General features: G+C 57.6%; 1 protein-coding gene across 1 annotated transcript in view; it reads right to left on the bottom strand.

Annotated features, from left to right (window-relative positions):
• ADGRL1 (adhesion G protein-coupled receptor L1) overlaps positions 1-27372 on the bottom strand; it is a 42118-nt gene extending 14746 nt beyond the window's left edge. The window contains exons 1-4 of the mRNA XM_004389711.2: positions 27331-27372; positions 11770-11937; positions 8877-9090; positions 5032-5141 (exon numbers count right to left, since the gene is read on the bottom strand). Coding sequence (XP_004389768.1) covers positions 5032-5141; positions 8877-9090; positions 11770-11839 — 394 coding nt within the window. The 5' untranslated portion in view covers positions 11840-11937; positions 27331-27372. The remainder of the gene's footprint in view (positions 1-5031; positions 5142-8876; positions 9091-11769; positions 11938-27330) is intronic.
• Between the last annotated feature and the right edge of the window lie 489 nt (positions 27373-27861).

Raw genomic sequence — 27861 nt, 5'->3', positions numbered from 1 at the left:
GCCCTGTCTTCCGGCTGCCCTGAGGGCCAGCCTTCACCCTGTGCCCCTGGCCTCTGTGCCTGTCTCCCCTCTCCCCAGGCCCCCCTCCAGGCCCACGGCATCTGAGTTGATGTGTGTGTAAAGGGGGCGGTGGAAGGTCTCAGAGCCTGTCCTGGTTACAGGTTTGGGGGAGGAAAAATGTGGTTAGAGGTTGCAGGGGAAGAGGGAGCGGACGAGGAAGGGTCTGTCTGGGGCCTTTGACAGCAAGGACCCCTCCCCAGCACCAAGGTCCCAACTCCTCTTCTCTCCCCTTCACCCCGCCCCTCCCATCGAAGAAAAAAGAATCCAGGGCTGCGCATCCAAACCGGGCCTGCAAGAAGAGTGTCTGGTGCTGGGTGGGAGAGAGACTCCAGGAGAGAGCGGGGAGGGGTACCTCTCAGAGGTGGGGGAGGGGTGGAATGGGGAGGGGAGCAGCTCAGAGGGACCACACTCCACCTCCCTCACAGGGGATGCTCCACAGACCGTAATTTCAAGGCCCAGGGGTTTCCGAAAGGCCACCCCATCCAGCCCTGTCTGCTGAGTCAGCCTGGGCTTTGTCAATTTACCAAAACTTTCTGGGGAGGAAATGACTGCCCCCAACATCCCACCCACCGTGGTGTCTCTGCTTCTTTGCTGAAGGTTCAACAGGCAAGAAATTACGGTCCTTGTGGAAGTCCCCAGACCCTCCTGTGCCCCCCCCCGGGGGCCTCTCCCTTCCTCTAACCACAACAGCCCAGAAGAAACCCTGACTGCAGCTTCGCAAGTGTGAAAGAGACAGAGAACCCACACCCCCGCAAGGCCCACCCCCGCCCCTCAGCCTCCCTTTTGGCACGCTGCCCTCCCCAGGCTGGGAAGAGCTTGAGACCCCTCCCAGGGCCGGACCCCCAGCTGGCGGGAATGGGGTTGGGGGTGGGCTGGTGCTCCGTGCTCCAAAACAGCTCTGGGCCTTGGAAATGCCAAACCAGAAGGAACTTAAGAAGCCACTAGGAGCCCAAGGAGAAATCTGCTCCCCAAAAGGAAAACAAAGGTGTCCCCTCCAACCCACCTCCCTGGAACCAGAAATACAAAAGGCAGGGGAGGAGGAAGAAGACAGAGCCGGCTCCCCTAAAACCCCAGCTGGGAGCTGGGACGGGGGTCCCTCCCCCACCCACCCTGGATGCTTACACACTTCTCCTGAAGGAGGCAAAAGAAGTATGAGAGGAGGCCAGGTCCCTGGCAAGGGCTGAGGACTAGGAAGGAGGCACAGAGAGGCAGAAAGAGAGAGAGAGAAAGAGACAGACAAAGTCCTGCCCTTGCTCAGTGAGGAGCTTCCGCGGGTGTCTGGAGAGTGGAGACGCCCGTGGCCGCACCAGGGCTGGCCCCACTGGGAGGACACCCGGGGTGGGGTCATCAACTGAACCAAGTTGGGAGGGGAGAAGAAGGGGCTGGGAAGGGGAGGGCGGGGGTCACATTAAGTATGGGTACAGGTAGAACAAAGTGTGAGTTAGGGGTTAGCATTGGTAACAGTGCTTTTACCTTTCTGCTCCACTTCTACTTTAAGCATCGGAAGAGAGAGAGAAAACAAATTGAAAAAAAAAATGTGCAAGAAAAAAAGAGAAAAAAAAAAAGAGATTAAATTGCTTTTGTTTCTTTTCTGGCAACACGCCCCCTTTTCCTTTCCTTCCTCACTCCTGCTTCCCCAACCCCATACGTAGCATCAGTTCAGCCCCCACCCCCACATCCCTTCCTCTGGGAGTAGGGTGGGGCAAGGGAGTGTTGGGGAGACGTCACAGAGAGGGGGAGACACACAGGAGGACAGAGACAAAGAGAGACACAGAGGTGGGAGGAGGATGGGGCAGGCAGACAGAGCCCTTAGATCGGAGGAGAGACCCTCTGTGCAGAGAGGGGGGCAGAGGGGCAGGGGGAGCCCCAGCTGGGAGGTAGGCTCTGGTTAGGGGGGCACCAGGGAGGGAGTAGGGTGGAAGAGCCACACTGATCCCCTCCCACCTGCCCAGGCCCTCCTGCTAGAACAGGGGCTCAGGGGCAAGGGGGTTCAGTGCCGAGAGAGCAGGCTGAACTCATCCTCTGGCCTGGCCGCGTCCAAGTCCAGCTGAGTTCCCCAGGCCCTCACCACCCAGAGAGAGCAAACACAGAGAGAAGGTGGCAGAATCAGACACAGTGATGGGGAGGCAGACAGGCAGTACGCCCCGGCCTCAGAGCGAGCCAGGATGGGGAGATGGAGGCCAAGAGGTGAGAGGCAGGGGAGCACACAGACGGGGCCAGACAGCAGGCGGCGGGCACAGACACCCCTGCTCACGGGCAGCCTGCGGCTGGGTTTCTCCCCCAGCCCCCCTGGGCCCAGGAGCTGGGAGCTCTGCGCCTGCCCGCACCTGGGGGAGGAAGGGTCACGTTAGGCTGTGCTCAGCTGCAAGGCAAATCCAGTGTTAGTCGCGCTTGTCCAGGGGGTCCCAGACACCCACTTCCCTTTCCCCATGGTAGCCCCTACCACCTACCCCTGACCTGCCCTCACCAGCACTGGGGTCACCCTCAGGGTAGGGGGCCCAGTCTCTGAAGTCCAGGGCAAGATGGCTGCCAGCCACTCCCATAAGGCTCTGCTTTCCTGGCCCCTCCTCTCTTGGAGTGGCACTGCCCAAGCCCTCTAGGGGCCCTTGCCATTTCTGAAGACCTGAGCCTCAGCAGGGAGTTCACAGGGGCAGCGCTGGCCTCCAGCACCTCATCCAGGCCTGGCACACAGGAAGTGCTCAGCAAATGTTTGGGGGATAAGTTAGCGCCCTGCCTCCCTGTCCTCTAGCCTCACTTCCATTGCCCCTTCTTCCAGCCCACCTCCAGCTCTACCCACACGTCTGCTGTGTGTGTGCCCATGTCTGTCCTGTCTCCCTGAGGGCTCTGGCCAGCTCTAGCCCACTCGACTGGGAGCTGCCCTCCCCTGGACTATCTTGCCCTCCATCCCAGGCCATCCTGGACTCTGTGGCCCCCCACACACTCAGGGCTCAGTTCCCGGAGTTCTCTAAGCTCCTTCCCTCTCCAGGCCCTCTAGCTTTGTCCTGCCTCTTTACCTGCTTGGCGTCCACTTAGGTTAGACTCCATCTGGACCAGGGGATTTTTCCTGCCCTTTATCATGCCTGCCTTGGGAGGAATTGGGTTTCTCATCTGTTGTTGTTTTTTTTTGATTATTAATAGCAATAGGAACTGTTAAGAATCATAGTGACTAGTCACAACAAAAGCAGTAACTACCAAGTATACAGCATGTACTAGGTGCTGGGAGCTGTGCTGACATTGCCTTGTCTACAGATGGGGAAACTGAGGCTCAGGGAGGTAAAGCAATAGGGCTGAGGCCACTTGGCTAGCAAAAGCAGCACCGTTTCCTTCACACCTATTGCTGGGGGTGCCCACTAGGTGCTTTACCCATACATCTCTACTCCTTACAGTATCCCAGGGAAGACTTTACTCCCCCATTACAGATAAAGATACAATTTCAGCCAGCTTGAAAGAGTGTTTTGGAACATTACTGAGCACATCCTGAATCAGGCTCAGGCCTGGGCGCTGGGGGTGGGTGGGCCTGAAGAGGGAGCCTCTGTCCTCAGGGAGTCTATGCTTAATACTCATTAACTCAAGGACTTGGTCTTCAGCCCCGGGCCAAGTGCGTGACATGCATGGTCACATGGACTCTCCCCTCCTGTGGCAGCCCAGAGAAATGAAGCCATTTGTTCAAGGTTTAAGCACCAGAAGGTTCGAGAGCCAAACTTCGAACCTAGGCCTGCCTGGCTTCCCCGCTGTGCTGTGCTCGCTGCCTCCCATCCCCATTCCCTGCTGTCCCAGCCGCGGGGTAGGCAGTGTCCCCAGTGCTGTGGGGAGGCTTCAAGGAGTAGATGGGCGTCCCCCTCGGCTGGTGGCTGGAGGCCTCAGTTGCTGAAAGGAAAGGGCGAGGAGTAAAAGAAGAAAGTTATGGAAGCACATAAGCAATCCTGTTTTCCCCAGCGTAGTCACCTGCAAGGATAAATCAAAGGTTGGGGGGAAGGCTCAAGTGGGAGGGGAGAGGCAGGAGAGTTACAGGGCTTCCTGCTCCTCCTGCCCCCCATGCTCAGACACCCTGGTTGCCCTGCCTTCTCTCCCCTCCACCCCAAGGCCTGCCTCCAGGTTGGCTACATGAAGCTGGGAGAGGAAAGGGAAAGGGGTGATGGGGAGGAGGGAGGGAAGAGAGAAGGCAGGAAAGCAGGGTGATGTTCAGGGCAGGGTGCTGAGGAGGAGAGACCCTGTCTTTGTCTGCTCCCCTTGGCCAGGTACAAGACAGCCAGGCTCCTGGCTCCCCAGATCACCTTTCTCAGGCTTCCTGGGGACCACTCACAGTCCAACATGGCGGCACTTCCTTTGCAGACAGGAAGTGCTATCCAGATAATGAACAAACCAACCAGGAGGTATGAAACTGCTAAAAAATGCCCCCAGCCCTTCACACGGGATCTGCCACCAGGCTTCAGAGGATGGTCTGCCTTGCTATGGCTGGCAGGAGACTGCTTGCTGTGTAGAGGCCAGCTTCCAGGACTAGGAGGGTATACAATAGGAAGCAGTGTGAGGGGGACAGGAGTGGGGGTGTGTGAGGGGTGGGGAGGGGGCAAGAGAGAGGAGAGAAGGTTGAGAGAGGAAGGGAGGTGGGTGAGAGGGAAGAGCAGGTGTGTGAAGGGGGGTCAGGAAGGAAAGGGCGTGAGAGGAAGAGGGATGCAAAGGGTTTAGAAGGCAGCAGTTCAAGGGAGATGTAAGTGTACAAAGCAGAGCACAGGAGTGTGAATGAGTGAGGGGAATGTGAACAAGAGTTTGAGAAGGTGTCCTATGAAGGGGACAGAGTCTGTGAAGAGGGGGCACCAAGTGTGGCTGAGGGTGTCTGGGAGAAGAGAGAATGTGAGGGAGGGAGCAGGCTCTCCCCCAAGTTCCCAGTGCATGTGGCAGGTCAAGGTATCTCCTCCTCGCTCACTTGCTTGGGGAAGGGGCCCACATCACACAAAGAACAAGATGACTCACTGTAGGGAACACAGTCGTACTGCACCTCCAGGTACTTGTAGGTCCCTGGACAAGGGTCAGGAAAGGCATCAGAGCCAGCGACCACCACACACTGGGTGCGGTTGTTACACCTGTGGAAGAGAAACAGGTAGCTGGGAAACAGAACCTAGAATTGGGGGGTTGGCCCCTTTCTTTCCCAGCCTACAGGGGAGGAAAAACCAAACCAGTTGCTGTTGAGTCAGTTCTAACTCATGGTGACCCCATGTGTTTTAGAATAGAACTGTGCTTCATAGGGTTTTCCATGGCTGTGATTTTTCAGAAGTAGATTGTCAGGCCTTTCTTTCAAGGTACCTCTGGGTGGATTTGAACCACCAGCCCTTCAGTTAGTAGTCAAGTGCTTAACCATTTGTGCCATCCAGGGACTAGCCTCAGGGGAGGAATAAACACCCCCAAATTGGGAAGGAGCGGTGGGACTGGAAACCAAGAGCAGAGGCCTTGCATGGGCATTATTTTCTGCTTCCTGCCTGCTTTCTCTTCCCCACAGGGAGGGTTCTCCTTTCAGCCCTGTCACAGCATCGAACATGGGGTGGGGCCAAAGGATGCACCCTATAAACAAGCCACTCTTTGTCACCTTCTTCACATCTGAGTGTCACCAGTACTATTATGTCCTTGATATTTTTCTTTAACTTGACTTTAAAGCCCTTTCATTGTTCATTGAATTAGTACACGTGAAGTCACACATGTGAGGTGGTATCTTCCTTCGGAATGGACACATCCTACTCACAAAATGTCCAGTGTCCACCTCAGAGCGTGTCGTGGCCAAGCATGGTCCACGAAGCACTCTTTGGCCAACACTGCTGTAAAGCTTTACAGCCAGAGTGGAAAGGAGAGGGGCTAAGCCCTCACTTTGTAGAAAACCCATTCTTGATTCCCCACAGGGAACTCCCGAATCCCTGTCAGCTTCTCAAGAGTCTAGCTAATATGTTAAGAGAGACCTATTTAACAAAAAATAAACAAAAATAGACATCTGCTGTCTGTCCATCTGTCCTCACAGTCAGGGTCTCCATTCTTGGAGCAGCCCAAGTAGAGACCAGACAGGATTGCGACCTGACCATGAGTGTGCAGGGAGTGGTTTGTGAGACTTCGCAACAGGTACAGGCAGAATGGGCCCTGTGTCTTCCCTTCAATCCTGCCCTCAACCAATGAGTGCTCACTGCTGAGCCAGAAATGCGAGAAGGGCTAAGGGCCTAGCAGGGAGGGACAAATAAAGATAGGAGGCATGGGGGGTCCACCCATATCCACCCATCCCGCCCTCTTCCTTAAAAATAGAACACTTGCCTCAAAAAGTTAAACACAGAGTTACCACATGGCCCAGCAATTCCACCCCTAGGTATATACCCAAAAGACTTACAAGTAACAAATCAAATACTTGCACCCCAACGTTCATTGCACCATTATTCACAATAGCCAAAAGGTACAGACAGCCCTGATGTCATCAACAGATGATGGATAAACACAATGTTATCTATCCATACAATGGAATATTATTTGGCCATGAAAAGGAATGAACTTCTGACACACGCTATCACATGGATGAACTCCAAACATATTACGCTCAGTGAAAGAAGCCGAACACAAAACTCCACAGTGTAAATTCCATTTACATGAAACATCCAGGATCCAAAGAGGCAGAAAGTAGATTAGTGGTTGTCCAGCTGGGGAGTGGGGAGTGACTGCTAATGGGTTTCTCTTTGGGGTGATGAGAATGTTCTGGAACTAGACAGAGGTGGTGGTTGCACAACATGGTGAATGTCCTAAATGCCACAGAACTGTTCGTTTTAAAATGGTGGATTTTATGTTATGTGAACGTCACCTCGATAAAAATAAAAACACACAGAACGCCGGCCCTCAGTGGGAGACTCCATGTCCCAGCCTCTCCTGCAGCTGGAAGGGCACGTGACTGAGTGACCAGTGACAGGTGAGCAGGTGTGACTTGTGCCTTTAAAAAGTGTGGTGAGGGAAGGTGCTGGGCAACGGCATGCCGAGGGTCTTATGCACTCTGATCTTGTTTAGGTCACTGTGCTTACTTTGGGGTGTCTCCATACCTTTCACCTCCTTCCCATCCCCTCCATTGTTGGATGAGGTCTGTAACCGTGCCTTCCCCTGGCCCACAGTTACTGCACTGCTCAGTGTGTGCATCCCAGCTGAGCCAGGCACAGAGCGAGGTGCTGGGGAATCGTGGAGAACAACTCAGACCCCCCGAAGAGTCAGTGGGGAGCGAGAGTGAAGTTGGCAGGGCGAATCTGGAGAGGCCAGAGGGACAAGGAAGGCAATTCCCAGGGAGTAGGGGCACAGGTTAAGAAAGGGCTCAGAGGCTGGACTGGGCTGCCACCATGGCAGTGTCAGGAGATAGCAAGTGGAGATGAGGGGCAAGGTTGTTGGGTGGGGGCACTTGAGAGAGAATAGGGGAGGGGGATGAGTGTGTGAGAGATGGCCAAGGAAGGCGCCCAGAAGTTGGCTACACCTGCCTGGCCCACCTGGCCCAGCGACCTGGCCACACTCATCCCCTGCCCAGAACTCTCCAAGGCTCTTGGTGATCCCAGACACATTCTGGAATCCTCCACTCACGTTCAAGTCCTCCCCTTCTACCAGCCTAGGTTCCAGGCCCTGGAGTGAACCTGGCTGTCTCAGGCATTTGGCACAAATTCTGTAAGTGACCGCTGTGCACCTGGCTGTGTTCTGGGCACTGTCTCCGTGGCGCCCGTGAGGGCAGAGAGAAACCACACACACTAAGGAGGCAAAGTATCAGATGGAAATATGGCTGGAAACCAGGGCTAAAGAGAGAAATAAAGCAGGGAAGGGGGCTGGAGGTGGGGGGCAGGGGCTGCAAGTTTAGAGAGGGTGGTCTGGGGGCCCTGCAGGGAAGGAGGAGCTATGTGGATGTCAAGGAACAGCATTCCAGGGCAGGGGAACAGCTGTTGTGGGGGCTCTGAGTGAGGAGACCCTGATGTGTGTATGAACAGGCTGGGGTGGCTGGAGCTGAGGGAGCGAGGGGGATAGAAGGGGAGACAAGGAAAGGAAGGTGACGAGGAAGTGCATGCAGGGCTTTCTGTGCCATGGGGAGGACCTGAGCTTCTGCTCTGGGTGAGGTGGGAGTCATGACTGAGCAGAGGGGGGTGTTCACAGGTGCAGCTGGCCGGGAGAACAGGCTATAGCAGGGCAGAGGGGCAGTAAGAAGAACTGTTATAACCCAGTGAGAAGTGGCATAGAAGCAGTGGTCAGATTCTGGGTGCAAGTTGAGAGAAGAGCCAACGGGCTCTGCAGGTGGACGATGTATGCGTGAAGCTTCTACAGCTTTGCACACTCGCTGCCTCACCCTGGGATACCCTCCCATCACACATACACACTCACACACATGCACACTCATACACACAGCCACACATACTCAAACACTCTAACACTTACACTCACACACACACTCATACACTCACACTCTCTCTTCCTTTCGTCTGAGTGTAGTGTCACCTTAGGGAAGACTGACCTGACCTCTCATGTCTGGGTTAAAGGGCCCCCCTTTGCTCCCGTGACACCTTCACACTGTCCTGCCATTGCTTTTATTTTGCAAGATTCTCTGTCCCCCACTAACCTTACAGTAAGCTCCTAGAGGGGTTGGGCCGGTGTTGAGTAACAGGCTGGTGTTGAGGGCTGGGTCTTATTTTCTCTGTCTGCACGGGCCCCAGCACTTGGCTGGCACTCAGGAAATGCGTGTTGAATGGACAGAAGAAAGGACGGGGCGAGGAGGGGCGCGTGGAGACAGTGCTTTGTGCAGGCACCTCCTCCAAAGCTGGGGTGGGCGGGCAGCTCACCTCTGCGACATGATCTTGTAGGCATCTGGCAGGTAGCACTGCACGTTCTCCATCTGGAAAGGGTCAGCGTCGCAGATCTTGTCGTCCGTGCGCCCATAGTTGGCGTTCTCCACCATGATGACGTCACTGCCTGGGCACCGCAGCTCAATGGGGTAGCCCTCACACGCCAGCTCCCGCCGCATCAGCCCAAACGGGAGGCCAGCCCGGCTCAGGCCTGCAGGGAGGGGCGGTATCACAGATGACAGGGAAGGGGACACCGAGCATGGCCTCTGCAGCCAGGGAGAGGAGACCTTGCCAAGGAGGTTCCAGCTCTGCTGTGTCAGGAACCTCAGTTTATTCAGCTGTAAAATGGGACTCTCACATGCCCACCTGTGCAGTAAAGAATTTAACCTGACCCAAAACATGTCTGGCGTTAGCCCTTGGCTCCCTTGAACCATCCTGTCTGATAGGAGTGTCTTTGCTTACCTGGGAGCCTTGGGCCATGCCACTAGTCTAACAATGTGATTTGGGGCGGGCGCCTTGGGCCATGCAGTTATCAGTTTGACCTCTGAGGGGCTGGAAGTTGAGGTCGGGCATGTGGGTGACCAACCATGTCCATGTGCCCTAGCCCAGTAACAATCCTGGTCACATCACTGTCAGAGGGGTCAGTGCTGCCCATGACTCCAGAAGCAGAAGACACCTGGAACTACAGCATTTGGGGTTCCCCAGGACCCTGCCCTGTGCCTCCTCCCCTAGCTGATTTTCATCTGCGTCCCTTCCCCGTCATAAACCCCAGCCCGCAGTGTAACGGCTCTCAGGGGGTCCTTCCAGTGAATTAAAGAACCTGAGGGTGGTCTTCGGGACCCCTGAGCTGGCAGTTGGTGTTAGAAGTGAGGGTGGTCTGTGGCCTGTTCCCTAGCCTCCCAGCACTCCATGAAGGAGCAGAGGGGGGTAGCATGCACTCCTGCCTTGGAGGAGAAACCGCAGACCCACTCTGCCACTGCCCAGCTGACAGGGAGCGCGTCCTTTAGGCCAGGGCTCCGCAGTGTGGCCTGGGGACCAGCAGCATTGGCATCACCTAGAGGCTAGTTCAAAATGCAGATTCTGGGCCCCACCCTGAACCTGCCGAATCAGAACCTCGAGGGTGAGGCCAGGAGCCTTCCCTCACTAGGTGAGCCCAATGTACCCTCAAGTTCAGGCAACCACTGCTCTAACCTCCCCAGGCCTCAGTTTTCTGGTCTGTAAAATGGGGTACCCAGGGTTGTACTGTGAGCAGTCCATGAACAAGAGAATGCTCTCGAACGAGACACTCAGCATTACCATCTGGGAAACTCCCAGGGTTGCCGTGGAGATGAGGGAGCATGCCCTGGGCAGATCCAGCGCCTCATGGGGCACCGTCACACAGCAGTCCCCATCCTGGGCTGTGAGGAGTGGACGGCCTAGGCGCAAATCCCCACTCAGCCACTCCCTGTGGGTGACGCATCTAAGTCACTGACAGTCCCTGGGCCCCGGCTCCTCCCCTGAGGTGCAGTGCGAGGAATTCAGAGTGCCACACATGCCGAGTGCTCGGAGGCTCTCTGGTCTTCAGTGGGACAGTAAGTACAAGCTGCTACTATCATTAACGTCGCTCAAGCAGCCAGTGTGGGCTGGACAGGGGGCTCAAGCCTGGTCCGCTGCTGAGGCAGCCACCTTCTGGAACACTGGTCTCAGCCATGCCTTGCAGAGTACAGGGGGAAGTGCTGATGCAGACAGTGGCTCAGAGGCGCCAACTTGGTGACTGTCTCTTGCAGTTGCAGGGCATGACTACCTGGGGTACCAGACTGCACGAGTGCACAAGGGCAGGAAGGGTGACAGAGCAAAGCAGCCCTCCCTGGAGGCCAGGCCCTCCAGTGCTGGCCAGGGTGCCCCGGGTATGGCAGCCGGAACATGGGGTTTCTTGGGGTGAGTCGAGTCCCAGTCGGGAAAGTTTTACATGTGCTCCTCTCAACACCATCTGCTTCCCCAGCTAATTTTAGCCCTTCCCAGGCTGGAGGGAGGGCCGGGGGTGGAGGGCTGGCTCAGACAGGCCTGGGGGTGGGAGCACGGCTTCCTCCCAGCCCAGCTGGGGCTGCAGGGCAGGACCCGGATGGGCAGAGAACACGGGGCACTGGGGTGCCACTGATCGGGCAGCGCTAAGGCCCTGGGGCTCTGTTCAACACTGCCACCTCTACCTTTGGGCCCACATGGGGGGCGCTGGGGAACAGGGCCATGGCTGATGCCCTTCACACAGGACTGGGCAGGTTGGCCAGGCTGGCCAGGGTGAGGGGCACAGCCAGGAGGCCCCTTCCCTCAGCCTGTCTCCGCGCCCATGCCCGCCAGCTGCCATCGGAAGCATAATTGAATAATCGGGGCGGGTGGGCGGTGGCTTGGGGCGCTAATTGTGGCCTGTGCAAGATCCCGGGGCCGGCACAGGGCCGAGCTGGGTAATTAGTTGTTTTTAAATAAACGTCAGCGGGCATGCTTTAATTAAGCCTTCTTCCCAGCGAGAGCCTCAGAGATGTAATCACAGAGAGAGAGACATAAGACGGAAGCGCGTCGGCTCACCAGGGCAGCCTGTCGATGTCCCAGGGGGCCACGGCCACATCCCTAGCTCTGGAATCCCTGGCGGGACGGCACCTGGTACCCTGGCCAGGCAACTTGTTGGGGTGTGGGAATGATCCAGGGGCTCCTCAAGAGATGGCAGGGTGAGGTGTGATTCCCAAATTGTTCTCAGGGTGGCTCCTGCACCCTTGGGCAGGTGGGGCAGGCTCCAGGTGGTGGCCCTGACCATGCTTGGGAGTCCTTTTGGTGCTTTTGCAGCCCGCACCACTGCTGCAGGCCACCCTGCCGGAGGGTTTCGGAGATGTGGCCCCTCCCCAGCCCCAGTATCACCTACCTTGGGTGGCTGACGTGACCAGGATGGCCGTGACGCAGAGGCTCCAGAGCACAGCAGCCAGGCGGGCCATGGCGACAGCAACCAGAGGCGTGCGCAGAGCAGTCAATGGCCTGCTTGGGGGGCTTTGCCCCGCATCACCAGGCAGGCACCAAGGCCTGGCCCACCAGCCTGGGTAAAACAGGAGAGTGAGATGCCACATCGCCAGGACCAGGCAGCCAGCAGCAGCCCCAGCGAGGCCCAGGCTGCTGCCCTCTCCTCCTGGGAGTGGTCAGGGCTTCCATCCCACTGTGGTGGTGCCCGCACGTCCTTCGAGCCAGCTGCCTCTGACAGTAGCTGCAGCCTCGGGCCAAAGGTGGACCTCTCCAGGGCCTCTAGCACTCCCTTCCTTACCTTCCAGGGACAGACCCACCACCTGGGCACCTCGGACCTCCACTTTTCCCCATGGGAACCTCCTGGAGGCACAGTGCATCCAGCGGCAGGGCAGCTCATCAGGACATTGCTGCTGCAGAGGGCCCACCTGCACAACCAGGCGTGCCTCAGATCCCCCACCAGAAGCTTCTCTCCTCCATCCCTAAACCTGATCCCTGCCCACTCAGCACCCCACTTGGCACCCTCACCAGCTCGGAGGAGAATGGACTTGGTTCTGGATGGGGACCCAGGTGTCCTGACCACAACCTCTGGTCCTGGGCAGGAATCCAGCTGCCCGCCCCTGGCCCCTGCTTCCTGTCTCTTGTGCTCTGGTAACTAATTAGAATCTGGCTGGCTGGCGCCATGGATGGAGACCAGGGAGGCCTGAGTCCCCTCTTTCCCCTCTGGGGGACCCTCGGGGAGACAGGCAGGCGGGGTGAGAGGGGGTGTTACCCCTGGGGGCGGGAAGCTGGGGGAGGGGCTGGCGACTCTCCCCACTCCCACCTGCTCCTTCCTGGCAGAGGCAGCGGCTCCTTAGGCACATTGGCTCGGGGGTCAGAGAACTCAGCTCTGACCCAGTTTCTTCCTCCCTGGCAGCTGTTCTTCTCACCCCTCTCCCCGGCCTGGTCTCCCCCTTACTCTCAGGGTTGCAGCCCAGGAACTCTGCCCTGGGCTCTTGGCTTTATCTAAGCCCTGGTCTTCCAAGTGTGGTTCCTACCCAGAGGCTGCAGCGCTGCAGGCAACTTGCTCAAAACCCACATTCTCTGGGGAGGCCCAGGGCCCCATGTTTATAAACCACCGCTCTGTCCTCTCATGCAGCAATCACAGCCTGCCCCTCGTACTCAGCACCACTAACAAGCTAAGATTTTCCAGACCTCTTCTTTCCAGCCTGGAACTTCTCAACAGAGTTCAACCAACTCCGACTTGTGGTGACCCCATGTGTGTCAGAGTAGAACTGTGCTCCATAGGGTTTTCAATGGATGATTTTTTGGAAGTAGATCAGAAGGCCTTTCTTCCGAGGCACCTCTGGGTAGACTTGAACCTCCAACCTTACAGTTAGCAGCCAAGTGTGTTCACTGGTGCACCACCCAGGGCCTCCCAACAGCTCAAGCTAGTGTCCTCCCCCCTCCCCCAAGGCCTTGCAGCAACCTTCAAGGTCCCATCTGATTGGCCCTGTTAGCTCCCTGACCCATTTCTGTTCCACCACTCCTGCCTTCTGCAGTTCCTCAACCATACTAGGACCTGCCCCAGGACCTTTGCACATGTCACTTCCTCTGGGCTTTTGCTCAAATGTATTTTTTCAAACAACTTTATTGAGATAGAACTCACATATCATACAATTCATCCATCCATTTAAAGTATACAATTCAATAGTTTTTAGTAAATTCACAGATACGTGCAACCATCACCACAGTTAATTTTAGACTATTTTCATCACCTTAATAAGAAATCCCGTACCCTTTAGCTACCACCCCAATCCTCCCATCACCTCCAGTCCCTGGCAACCACTAATCTGCTTCTGTTTCTCTCTAGGAATTTGCTATTCCAGATGTTTCATATAAATGGAATCATACAATGTGTGACCTTTTGTAACTGACTCATTTCACTGAACATGTTTTTGAGGTTCATCCATGTTGCAGCATGTATCAGTACTTCATTCCTTTTTATAGCTGAATAATATTCCACTATGGCTGGACCAGCATCCCTAGGTGGTGCAAATTGTTAATGTACTCACTGCTAAACAAAAGGTTAGCACCCAGAGGTAACTTGGAAGAAAGGCCTGGTGATCTACTTCCAAAAAATCAGCCATTGAAAACCCTATGGAGCAGAATTCTACTCTGACACACGGGGTCACCATGAGTCAGGGTCAACTTGATGGCAACTGTGTGTTTTTTTTTTAATAGATGGATCACATTTCATTTGTCCATCTGTTGTCCAACACTCGTGCATGGTGTGTCCCCACCACAAGGCAGGGAACATGGGACTGTTGTATTCACTGCTACATCCTCAGCTTCTAGAACAGGGCCTGGCACACAGCAATAAGCATTTGTCAAATTAATTTCAGACCCCAGACCCAGGAATCCATCTCGGTTCCTCACTTCTTCCCCCATATAAGATCCATTGGCAAGTCCTGTGGGCTCTGCCTCTAAAACGGCTCACACATCTGCCCACTTCTGGCCCTAGTGCCACCACCCACCACCACCACCTGCAGCTGGGTGGTGGTCCCAGCCTCTTCCTCCTCCTGGGGCTTCCTGCCTCCACACCCGCCCCCAATCCACTCTCACCCAGGGCTAAACCAAAAAACCAAACCAAATCTGTTGCCATCAAGTCGATTCAGACTCATAGCAACCCTACAGGACAAAGTAGAACTGCCCCATAGAGTTTCCAAGGAGTGCCTGGTGGATTTGAACTGCCAGCCTTTTGGTTAGCAGCCGTAGCTCTTAACCACTACGCCACCAGGGTTTCCACCCAGGGCTAAGGGGTCATTTAATGATGCAAATCAGAGCACCGCTTCCCCCTTGGTTCTCCAACTCTCTGCTCCTCACCGGGGCCTAGAGGGCTGCTCCTAACCCGGCCCCACCAAGCTCTCCAAACTCCTCTCCCCCCCTCTCCTCCCTACTCTTCCCCCCTCCTCCCCTACCTAGGCTGTTCCCTCTGCCCAGACCCTAGCCCTAAGACTAAAGCAGTCTGCCGAGGCTTCTCATTGCTCAGGGCTCAACTCCAAGGTCACCCCAGCAGAGACCTCCCCCAGCCACTCCCGCTGGCTATCATGTTGCCTGGTTTTTCCTTTATAGCTCTGAAGTCATCTTTTTACACTGGCAAGTCTGTTGGCAGCCTTTCCCACCAGACTGTAAGCTCCTTGAGGGCAGGGACCCGACCCAGGCCCGGGCCACGACAGGCCCTCAATAAAGAGAGATGGGAGGGGGCACTGACTGGGCAAGATGGCCCCCTATGCCCGCCTGGGAAACTAAGTATCAGCTATGCAGCCCCCTGCCCCTCCCCTGCTCCCCTCCTTCAGCAAACCCCCTCGACCACTGCCAGCCCGAAGCCCTCTGCTCCCACAACAGTAACCCCTGACCAGAGGTACTGACCCCAGGCCAGTGGAGGTTCCCCTCCCCAGCTCTCCCCAAGGGCTTTCTTTCCAGATGCAAGACACATCCCAGGCAGGACACTGGGTGCCAGTCTCTGGGGGCTGCTGGCCACATGGGTCTGGCTCCCGACTCTGCCATTTACATGCCGTGTGACCTTGAGCCGGTCCCCTCAGCTCCCCAGGCCACAGTCCCTCAGCTCGGGCAAGTCTGCAGGGTTCTGTCCACAGCACAGCAAGTGTCCATCGGAGGGTGGCGCCTCCCCTCCACGCAGGTGGAGTCCCCAGCCCTCTTCCCGCCCGCAGCCCCTCTTGGAGATGCCAACCAGCTTCTGGAAATTAGGCACCCTCTACACTGACGGCCATCCTCACTCTCCAGCCCACCTCTCTCCTGACCTGCCCATCTACACCTCCCTCTCATCTCCACAGCATCTTCAGCCCAACTGGACCAAGTACTCCCCCATCTCAGCCAGCAGCCCCACCATCCTCCCCAGTCCTCGGCCAAAACCCCATGGGTCCAAATCCTTGACTCTTCTTGGCCTCACCACCACATCCAAGTCGGGGCAAGTTCTGGAGGCAGTACCTCCAGAACACCCCAGCATCCACCCCTTCTTGGCAGCTGCCCCCTAGTCCCAGCATCACCATCTCCCCATGATGGCCCTAACTGCTGCCTGCCCTCCAGCCCCTCTGGCCCGCACAGTCCTGCCTCCCCCAGCAGCCAAGGACCTTTAAAATGGCAATCCAGACACATAGCTGCTCCCCAGCTGAAATCCCTTCCCCAGCTCCATTCCACTGACCGTGAGCCGCCTCCCTCCCCCCGCCACAGTTCCAGGGATGCCGGGTCCCCAACATGCCCCCTTGGGTCCCTAACATGCCGTCTCGGCATGTGCAGCCCCGTGCCCGCGCATGCTCTCCTCAGACAGGCAGACTTGGGCCTCTACCCCATATGACAGAGGCCTACAGTCAGCGCCCGCCTGACTGGGGTCAGGTCCATAGCCACTTGTTCTTCTTTTTCTTCTTGGTAAAACAGGACACCGCATAGGTTTTTGTGTTACATGTATGAACCTATGTAAATGAGATAATTTGCAAAGGTTGATTTACACGTATGAACCTAGAAGGACTAGACGAATCCATACGTGTAGTATGCTGGGAGCAGGGGCTGGCAGACAGCAAGTACAAACTATCCTCATGGTCCCCACAATATCCCCACCATCACCATCCTCAATGTCTCTGTCTCCACCATCTTCATCCTCACCATCCCCACAATATCCTTACTGTCCCTGCCTCCACCATCTCCACCTCACTGTCTCCGCTATGTCCTCACCATCCCCATCCTCACTGTCCCTACCTTCCGCACTGTTCTCCTCTTCACCATCCCGCTATCCCTGTCCTCACATGTCCCACCCCGCTCCCCCTGGCCCCACCAACACTCCGCACATTTCCTCACTTGCCCATTCCTTGATTCTCTTTCTACCCCAGGAAGAGGTAAACTCCTGAGCTGGGGTGTGGTCTCCCTGACCGTGGTCTCCGGCGCCTGGGCACACAGGAATAATTCCTAGATGAGCACAGTGAGTGCCGGAGTACACTGTGCAAACAGCTGCCTGGCTAAGCTGGGCACCACTGCCTGCGGGTGCAGAGAGAGTTCCCGTGGGCCGCCCGCTGCTCCCTAAGCTCCTCTCCCTTAGTGCCCCCCAAAGCCCCAGACACCCCAGAAACTGCCCCGTTTGCGGTTACAGTAGGGGAGGCTGGACACTCTGGCTTCTGTCTGCCTCTCTCTGGGGTCTGGCTACACCCCACCCCACCCAGGCGAGTTTAGCCTGCACACCTGATGCCACCAAGGCAGAAGCAAGGCTAAATGTGGGGAGGCGGGAACCACCACAGGAGACCCAGGCCTGACCATCCCTGAGGCCCAGGGGGTGTCATGGCACACAGTGGGGTTGCAGGCAGAGACGGAGACAGGGCTGCACACAGATCACAAACTATGGGGGGTGGGGGGTGGACAGCTGGGATGTCCAGTGCCACCCCCCACTTCCCACCGAGATGCTGTAGTCGGCAGTGACACATACACACCTGGTCTGAGCATGCCGCACAGGTACCCCATCTAATCTTCATAGTAACTTCGTGAGGGCAGCTCTCTACCCACGTTTCCAAGAGGAGACCAAGGGCCCGCAGTTGGAGGCGTGGGCCCAGGGGCACCCCATTGGCAAGTGAGCTCTGAACCCAGGCAGCCTGGCCCTCCAGCCGAGCTCAGTAAGGCTGGGGGCCTGGGGCCCTCAAGCCCCCATCCCCCCTGTACTTGTATATCTGCCCCCACCCCATGCCTCAGTGGTCTCCTTTATACCTGCAGGATATAGGACCAGCTGCCTCACACTGGCTGGGGGGTGGGGAGGCTCGGCTCCAGGCATACCCGACCCTATGTCCAGGGGTTGCCCACCAGCCATGTAGCTCCTGTGTTTGTGTCCGAACCCACGTCAGCCTCCATCAAGGGCTGGAGCAGCAGAATGGATGGAGCCTGGAGGCAGGGGCCCAGGCTCTGTCCTCGGGTGCCCTGGGATGGTAAGGGGCGGGTGATAGGAGAAGAACCGTCTGCTAGAAGAGTGGGGGCGCCTCTAGCCTGCCCTAGAGTGCGGTTGCCATAGCAACCCTCTGTGCTTATGTGGGTGGGCGTCTGAATGCCTAGGGGGAGAACTGAGAGGGAGGCCCTGGGCTCCCCACAGCCTCGTCCCTTCCCCAAAGGCAGCCAGCCTCACCAACATGGCCTGCCCCTCCACACCCACACCCCTGGCCACATCTCCTGCCTCTTGCCTGGTTCCTCATTATAGGTTCAATTGTTGTTGTGAGGCACTGTGGAATTGGTTTCAACTCAAAACGACCCTATAGGACAAAGCAGAACTGCCCCATAGGGTTTCCAAGGAGCGGCTGGTGGATTTCAACTGCCGACCTTTTAGTTAGCAGCCAAGCTCTTCAAACCCAAAATTTATGTTGAAGTCCTAACCCCAGGTACCTGTGAACCTTGTTTGGAAATAGGGTGTTTGAAGATGTTATCAGTTAAGGTGAGGTCATACTGGAGTAGGGTGGGTCCTAATTTTATCTGAATGGTGTCCTTATGAAAGAGGGAAGAGACGCAGACAAAAGGAAGATGGTCATGTGATGATGGAGTTATGCTGCAGCTGCAACTCAAGGAACGCCCGTGGCGACCAGAAGCCGGGACAGACAAGGAAGGATCTTCCCCTAGACTGATGGAGGGAGAGCTTAGCCCTGCCAACACCTCCAGACCTGTGAGACAACAAATTTCTGTTCTCGTAAGTCACTCACTTTGTGGAACTTTGTTATGGCAGCCTGAGATGCTCATCCTCCCCCCGCCCCCCAGCACACCATTCCTCTCCAAACCTGTGGCCTGGGAGTTCTGCTCCACCAGCCACCACCTCTGTAAAGCCCTCGGGCATCCTCGGCATCTGTAGACACCCGCAGGGCAGAGCCGGGAAGCAGGAGCCCTTGAGCAGGTTTGAGGACCAGTAGGAGTCGGGGCTCCTGGGCTGGAGTTTGCAGGGGCTCAGCCCAGACTCCCGACCTCTCTAAGTGGTTTCCTGTCCCTAAGCAGGACTAACAGACCAACTTCACAGGGTGAGCTCACAGAGCACAAGCACACAGTCCTCGGGGAAGGGGTCTGTGGGGAGGCCCCTGATCCCCCTAAGCTCCCATCCCCATCTTCCTCATCTCAGCAGATGGGACCCAGTCGTTCCTGGTGCTCAGAAACCACACAGCCGTCCTGGGGCCTCTCCTCCTCTCACCTGCATATCCAAACCACCAGCAGTTCCTGTGGCTCCACCAGCTGAATCTGCCCCCTTCTTCCACCTCTCTGGTCCGCCCCTGTCATCACCCACCTGGACCAGGTTCTGCTCTTGCCTCCCAGTCTGTCCTCCCCACAGAGGCCAGCGGGTGCCTGTGAGCACCTGAGTCAGGGTACGTCCCTCCTCTGCTCAGAGCCCTCCAGGGCTCCCACCTTCCTCAGAATAAAAGTCTTGAGTCCTCTCAGCAGCCCACTAGGCCCTGTACTCTCTGTCCTGTCCCCTCCCTGCTCTCACCTCCTCCCACTCTCCACTCCCTCACTTGGCTCCAGTTTTCCTGGTGGAAAACACCAGGCACAGTCTCACCTCAGAGCCTTTGCATGTGCTGTGACTTCGTCAACACCCCCTCACCTCCTTCAGGCCTTTGCTCAAACACTCCCCTCCCCAAGAAGGCCCTGCTCTGGCGTTATTTCTCCATGGCAGGCGTTATTTCTTCCTGGCATCATCACACCATGCATTTTACTGACTTGCTTATCATCTCTCTCCCACTAGGTGTCAGCCCCACAAGGGTGGGCTTTGTGTCTGTCTTGTCCATGGCTGTGTCCCGTCCCCTCCCTGTCCTCACCTCTTCCCTCCCTCTCTCACTAGGCTCAGTTCCTAAGCAGGGCTAACAGAGCAACCCTGCTGCGTCTGACACAAGTAGAAACTTGTATATGACGAAGATCACTCTGGCCACCAGAGGGCACTGGGCTGCAGAGGGGTAAGGGCAAGTCAAAGCACCCCCTCCCCTGTGATGGCTGTACTAGGCTTCTCTCCGGTCTCCCCCATTTATCTGCCATCCCCACCCCATCGAATGTTTGCCTGCAGCCAGAGTGATCTTTCCAAAATGAAATCCTGATCACGTCCCTCCCCGCCTGCAACCTTCCATGGCTCCCTATTGCTCACATCAGCGGCCGTAATACGGCCTCTCACCTACTCTGCACACCCCCCGCCACACCTGCAGTCTCAAGCATTGCCAGAGCTCTGCCCTGCTGCCCCACCCCACCTCCGCCCTTCAGCCCCCCAGGGCGTGGTGCTCCTCTCTCTCTCCAAAAGGCTCTGTGCACCATACTACGTTGGTATCTCTTGTATCCACACACACAGCAGATGGGGCCTCCATTTTTTGTTCTCCTAGTTGGGCTTGAAATTAACTGTTGCGTGTCTGTCTGTGTCTCCCACCAGCCAGGGACTCCACAGGGAGAGTTCCATCATGGATCTGTCTGGTTCTCTGTAGCATGCCCAGCTCTAGGTATGAAGTGAGCACTTTGATTTGTTTAATGAACAAAGACGAAAGGGAACCAAAGAACAGGCCATCCATTCAGGAGATGGTTACCTGTCTGGTCACAAGTGCCATGGAGAAAAATACTCCTGGAAGGGGAGACGATGTGGGGGTGGGTCAGCTAGAGATGGGAAGGTCAGGAACACCTCACCGACCAGGTGATATCTGGGAGAGTTCTCTGGGAGGTGAGCACCCAGGATGCTGGGGAAAGAGCATCCCAGGCAGAGGGAACAGCACGTGCAAAGGCTCCGGGGCAGGAGCAGACCTGGTGTGCTCAGATCAGCGAGGAGGCCCTTGGCTGCTGGCAGGATGGAGCAAGGGGAGATGAGGGCAGGGAGATGACAGGACAGAGTGTGCAGAGCCTGTGGGCCTCAGGACTTGGGCTTTTACCCTGAGTGAGGTGGGAGCCGTGGAGGGTTCAGAACAGAGGGTAGACATGACCTGACTCAGGCACTCGCAGGCGCCCTCTGGCCACTGTGGGGAGGATGGAGGGTGTGCATGTGTGTGTGTGGGGGGCTGTTAGAGGGTATTCCTCACCTCACCCTCCCCCAGCATCAAAGCCAGAAACCTGAAGTTTTCCCCCTCCCCTTTTAACCTATCCTCACAGCCAATCAGCCACAAAATCATGTCAATTCCAACTCTCACGCCAATCTCTAATATCTCAAGACCCCCACCAGGGCCCTGGCTGCTTCCAGTTCTCACCCTCCTCCTAGCCTCCCTTCCTGCCTTCTGGCACCCTCTCTCACACAGCAGCCAGAGGGAGCTTGTGCCACACAGTCTGGCCCTGTCACTGTCACCACTACCACCATTAGCACCCCAACTCATGGCAACCCCATGTACGTCAGAGTAGAACTGTGTTCCATAGGGTTTTCAATGGCTGATTTTTTGGAACTAGATCACCAGGCCTTTCTTCTGAGGTGCCTCTGGGTGGATATGAGCCCTTAACCTTCTATAAGCCTTCCAGCCCCATAGCAAGTAGAATGCAAACAGGACTCCCCCCACCCCCTGCCCCAGCCCCCAAGGCAGCATCTCTGCCTGCTCTCTACATTATACGCAGAGGATCCACCACCTTCTTTCTGCCCTCAGGGTTGGCTCCCCCCCCAGGAAGCCCTCCCTGACTTGCAGGCTGGGGCAGGGGGTGGGGGGAGTCCTGTTTGCATTCTATTCTATGCTTCCTACCACCATGGCCAGTTGGCAGGTCGGCTTCCACCCCAAGGCATTCACTGCCCAGCCCAGAGCCTGGCATTCTGATGTTACAGAGGCCAGGGCCATGGCAGAGGGGCGAGATGAGGCTCTGGCCCCTCTGCCATCTCCAGGCATGGACAGTGAAGGGGTGAGGTGGGGGGAGCAGACAGGGGTGGGGGGCGGTACCTAGCAGGACAGGAGGCAAGAGGGCATTGGGCATAGCGTGCCTAAGTCCTGGGTGCTGCAGCCTGAGGGCTCTAGGCTCAAATCCCTGCTCTGCCCACTTGAGGCTACGTGATGAGGCCCCCACGTAGACCCTCAGAAATCTGTTTCTCTACAAGGGAAACGGGGATGAAAACCTCACAGGGTGGCCATGGGGGTTAGAAATGATAATCAGCTCTTCCACATATGTTTTTGAGCACTATTACACACCAAGCACTGTTCTAGGTGCTGGAGATATAGCCTGAACAAGCCAGTAAAAAGCCCTGCCCATGTGGAGCTGAAAGCGGACACAAAGCACACGAAAACCATCCATTCAACAGTGTTAGTGCCATGGGAGAAAGTACGGTGGGCAGGTGGGCGAGAGGAACGTGTATGCATAAGTGGGGGTGTTATGGGTATGCAATTTTAAATCGGGTGGTTGGGAAAGGCCACCCTACCCTGAGAAGATAACATTTCAGAGGAAGCCTGCGAAGGTGAAGGTGGAGCCGTGAAGGTGTCCAGGGAAGGAGATCAGTCCAGGCAGAGGGCACAGCCTGTGCAAAGGCCCTGAGGCTTGATCAAGCCTGCATGTTTGAGGGGAGGTGAGGAAGCCAGCATGCCTGGAGGGGAGTGTGCAGGGGGGTAAATGGGAAGAATCCAGGGCAGGTGAGTGACAGGCAGATTGTGCAGGGCTTGCCAGGCACTCAAGGGCGAAAGCACTCCCCAAATGAGGCCATCGCTCTGTTGAGAGGGTGAATACCCTGGTGCCCCACACCCACCACCAGGGGCCACTGGGGGGTGGTCTCGAGCAGGGGTTGGCAAACTATGGCCCAGGTCTCTACATGGTTTGTATAGCCAAATTGTTGCTTTACATTTTTAAAAGGCTGTGAAAAAGAAAGAAGACAAAGACTTGGAGAAAAAGGAAGAATGTGCAACAGGGCTGGAACATGGCCACAAAGCCTACAAAGTTTGCTATCTGGTCCTTTACAGAAAAAGTTTGCCTACTTTTCCTCCAGAGCAGTGGTTCTCATTGGGGGCTGATTTTGCCCTATGCTGGGGACAATGGGCAATGTCTGCAGACATTTTTGGTTGTCACAATTTGGGGGCCCTACTGGCCTCTGGTAGGTCAAGGCCAGGAATGCTGTTCATCACCCTACAATGCACAGGATGGCCCCCCACAGCAGAGAATGACCCAGCCCCAAATGTCAACAGTGCCATGGTGGGGACACCCTGTCCTGCGGAGCCAGCCACTGGGCCCATCACCTGCCTGCACCACCTGTCCACCTGGGCCTGCCTTCGCAGCCTCCGGGGCTGCTATTTGTGACATGCTGGGTATTTCTAGCCCCTGGGGGAGGGACACCAGCTATTTTTGGCTTGGGGGGCAGGGCTATTTTTAGCCTCTGCATAAGATGTGTTATTTCCCCAAATTTTGGAGTTGCGGGGTAGGGAAGCTTCTGTTTGGCCAGTTCCCCAGGGCCAGGGCAGACCTGAAGGTGAGGGACCCAGGAGCTCAGACGCCCTGGCAAGTAGCAAGGACACTGGCTCCCACATGCCACCCAGGATCTACACACACACACACACACACACACACACAAGTTGGGGAGTATGCAGGGGGAGCCGCCTGTCTGTGCAGACACCCTCACGTACCCAAGTGCCTACCAGGACACAGTCACACCTGAATCTGCACAGGTGTGCATGCAGGGACAGGTACAGAGCCGGCCTGGCCCAGGTCCAAGGGGCAGTGGGCATCTCTCACTCCCCCAAGAGAGCTGGGTGAAAGGGGGCCTTCTCTGAGAGCCCCCATTCATTCAGGAAAGATTCCTTGAACACCTAGGATCCAAAACCAAATCAAGACAACAGAATCCCGGCCCCCTCCCCACCTTCCTGGGTCCTGGTAGGAGACAGACAACATACCAGCAGGCACAATCAATCTGTGAAAGGCAACAGCGCTGTGGGGGAAGATGGAACAGAACGAGGGGTAGGAGGGGTGTGGGTGGGGGGAGGGGCTGCGACTTAAATAGGGGGACAGGACAGAGGTTACTGGGGAGGTGACATTTGAAGGGGGTAAGGGAGAATCCTAGCAGGTGTCTGGGGGTGGGTCACAACTGGAAGGGGCATCCAGACCGAAGGCCCTGCTGTGGGGGTGTGACTAGCATGTCGGAGGGACAGGGCTGGAAGCTCGTGCAGGGTTCACCCCATGACACCCAGCCTGGGAGTGATGGAGCAACATGAAGCAGGGGCTGCTGCGTTTAGCTGGGGCTACCCCTCCCCAGCAGGGAGCCTTGCCCCTCTGGAGGGGGAGACTCAAGTCTTCTCCCACTCCCGTGAGATGAGGGAGCCCATTTAATAAGATCGCTTTGCGTCGTGGGACTGTGAGCATCATGAGGCCAGGGCACTGCCACCACGGCGTACCCGGCATGGCTTCTGGCGGGGAAGGCACTCACCAAGTGTTCAAACATTGGGTGAATAAGAGGCACACCCAGCCTAGCGCCAAGTAGCCCTGCTTACACACCTGAGCACACCTGCAGGTGCACAGCAGATACAGATAGCTGCTCATGTGAGCAGCCACATGCACACACAGCCACCTGCTTTAGAAAATAAAAACATCAGCACACAGGAGACCCTGTGAACATAGGCCACGTGCATCCTCAGCCAGGGTTACTATCCAGGCACACACAGAAAAGGTACACACAGGTGCAGACACCTGACAAAGGACTGGATGGGGGTGGGCAGTTAGACCCCCCCCTCCATGCCCTCTGCCTATCGCCCCGTCATGGGACCCTGTTTTCTCTTCCATTAGGGCAGTCAGTAGTGCAGTTGGTCCAAACTCCGGGCCCTGGAGGAACACTGGTTCCTTCAGGCACCTCCAGGGTCACACAATCGGCTTCCAGACCCAGGGAACCCTCACCTCGGGAGCCCCTCCCCTGCCTCCCCATGGAGGGGCCTAGAGGAGGGAAGTGTCTGGCGTCTGGAAATCGCTTCCGGGAGAAGAGCCCGCAGAGGAACCAGAGCCTTCCATGTCCTTGGCCACAGGTCTGGCTGGGGAGGTGGAGGGAGACCCATGAGCTCCAGCTCCCCACTGCCCTGGGCTGGTGTCTCCAGCTCCTCTTCAGGGATACCAGCCCCTGAACTGAGCAGTATACAAGTCTCCTGGGACGCTGCCCCCACAGATGCCCATGCTAGGGCTGAAGCCCACCAGCCAGGCACGCGGGGACCACGCAGACACCCCAGCCGGACACAGCCCACGCAGAAAGAGACGCCAAAGGCCAGGAGCCCAGACAGCTTGATGCAAACAGAGTCGCGAACAGCCAAGGATTCCGCAGGTCCCCTCCCCCACTGCCCGCAGGGTCCTCCTCGGCCCCCAGGAGACGGGGGCTCCCCAGGGCAGGCTGGGAATAGAAGCCGGCTTGAGTCTCCCGCCGTCTACCTCCTCCCTGCAGGCCCCATAGCCCAGGTGCGCTGGTCCCCAGTTCCCCACCCTCCCCTAACCCTGCACGCAGTATCCACGCTCAAGGGCAGGCATCCGTACCGGGAGATCGCTGGGTGTGCGAGCCCCCCACGCCCCCGCAACTGGAGGTTGCAACGGGCCACCCCGGGGAGGGGAGGAGGGTGTAGTGGGGCATCGGAGGGCAGGGGCAACAAGCGTGGGGTGGGCCAAGGCACAGTGGGAGGCCACGAAGGAGGAGAAAGAAGGAAGCGAGCCAGCGGGAGGGCCGGCACCCACAAGGGAGCGCACACAATGTGACAGTGGCCTGCTCACGGGTGCAATCGCCTCTGGCAAGGGATCGAAGTAGTTCCCTTTTCCTCTTTCCAGATGATTTTTCATCTCTGTAATTAATGGGCAAGTCAGTTCTGAACGGCGTGGCAGGCAAATTGCTAGTTAGTAAAATCACGGATAATTTTCTCGATATGATAATGAAAGTTGTATTCCTTCTCTTATTCTCTCTGTTTTCATCCTACTTTTAAGTAATAAATTTGACATTAGTGGGAGGGGAGTGGGGAGGAAGGAGAAGTCATCTGCTCCTGGAGCTGGGGCCTGACCTAGGCCCAAGCAGGGTGAGACAAGACCATGCAAGATGGGGAGCCGCAGTGGGGCACCCTGACACCCCAGTGATCGATTCTAGTTCCAGGCCTGGGAAGAAGGTGGAAGGCAGGGAGGCCCTGGGCTTTTGGCTGGGGTGAATGGGTCAGAATCTAGGGTTGGGAAGAACTGGGGATTCCTGGTTCATGTCCCACCTCTGGGGGGCTGGAGAGGGGAGCAGAGAGGCCACCAGCTTCTCCCCAAGCAGCATCGAGGTCAAGAGGCCCAGAGAACATATCTACCCTCAGGTGCCCCCACACCTGTGCCCACACAGTCCAGCCCCCTCTCTGCGGTGACCCCCAAAGCAGCTAAGGGAGCAGGATAAGGAGAGAGAAAGAGAAAAGAGAAGGAGCGAGAAAGAGAGAGAGACAGATAGCGACCAGCCATCTTGGCAGCCATCTTGAACCCCTCCCCCTGCTCCCCAGGCACACCACATGTTTGGATGTGGGCAGACAAGCCAAGCCCTGGGTCCTACAGAAGCCAGGAGGCAAGGGGCCCTGCCTCCAGACGGCGATGGAGGAACACCCACACACGGCCCATTACATGCGGACGGGGTCAGGGCTGGAGGGAAGGGACCAGGCGCAGGCAGGGATGAGGCAGCGTGCCGACCTAGACTGAAGTGTAGGGACAGGGATGTGCGTGCAGGCTCGGGGGAGGGGGGTGCTGTGAGCAGGCGGGGTGCTGTCTTCCGATAGGTGCCGGGGGTGCCGGAGTGATGCCTATGGGGGCACACACAACAACTCCCCTTTCAGGATCGGACTCCATCCCAGGGCCCTAGGATGGCAGAATGACAATATACCAGTGCACACCTGGGGGGAGGGCTCGACGCCGAATCCGGGTAGGTCGAACCCGACAGCCCCCCATGTCTAAGCCGGCATCACCGAGAAGACGCTGCTGGGCAGCATCCCTCCTCCCGGCAGCGGCAGCTCCGGGACCGCCTCCGGTCCGACACCCAGACAGACCCCCGCCCCACGCCGACGCCTCCCAGAGAAAAACAACCCCCAACCCAACCTGCGGAGCTAGCCCCCGACAAGGCTCCTCCAGGGCCGGGGCCCGCGCGGCGCGCACACGCACCCTCTCCGCTCACACCCAGACACCTACACAAACAGGGCGCCAAGCACCCGCGCGCACACGCACCGGGGACACGCAGGCACCGCCGCACCGCTTCCCTACAAAGGTTGGCGCGCGCGCGAGCACACGCAGCCACGCGCGGGCACACTTGCCGTCCCCTCCCCCCACAGGGTACCCCACGGCCGCCCATCCGCACCCCCGCGCCCCAGCGCTCCCTGAGGCCGCCCCTCCCGGCCCCCTAGCCGACGGGGGTGCGGGGCATACCGCCCCCGACACCCCTCCCGGCTCAGGTGCGGTGACCTGCGGCTCCAGCATCCCCTCCCCCTTCGAGGCTTGGACAGGCCCCGGCTCCCATCCCCCATGCGCCGCACACCTGGCCCAGGTACGGCGTCCCCGTCGCCCTAGGCCCGCAGACACTCACCTGTCCAGCGCAGCTCGGGGGTCGGCCCTGCGCTTTTCTCTTGCGGCTCAGCGAACCCGGGCCCCCAGCCCGGCACATCTCCCGGAGCCGGGGCTGGGGGTAAGTAGGTGGGGGGTGGCGGTTTGAGGACGGCCTCCGTGTCCCCTCCTACCCCTGGCCTAGCACCGCGGCCACCGGCCAAAAATGTACCAGAAAAAAACGCAGAAAAACCGGATTACACAGATCCAATGGCGGCCCACTTGGCGACGGCGGCTCCGGGCTGGGGGCGCGCGGGTCTGCGCCCCTCCCGGGGAGGGAGGCGGGGGAGACAGCGGGCGGGGGCGGTGTCAGAGCTCCAGGGGCTGGGGCGAGGCGGAGCCCCCCGAGGCGGCGCCCGCAGCAGACCACATCTCCCCCGCAGCTCGCCGCCCCGACGGAGGCGGCACGTGCGCGCCCAGGCGACTTCCCAGACCCCTCCGACGGCAGCAACCGCGGGCTTAGCGGGGCAGCCGGAGCGCCCCTGCAGCCCCCCGCCGTCCGGCTGCGCCGCTC

Source organism: Trichechus manatus, unplaced genomic scaffold (genome assembly GCF_000243295.1).
Source record: "Trichechus manatus latirostris isolate Lorelei unplaced genomic scaffold, TriManLat1.0 scaffold00258, whole genome shotgun sequence".
Classification (NCBI taxonomy): Eukaryota; Metazoa; Chordata; class Mammalia; order Sirenia; family Trichechidae; genus Trichechus; species Trichechus manatus.
This window is presented reverse-complemented; position numbering and strand designations above follow the sequence as displayed.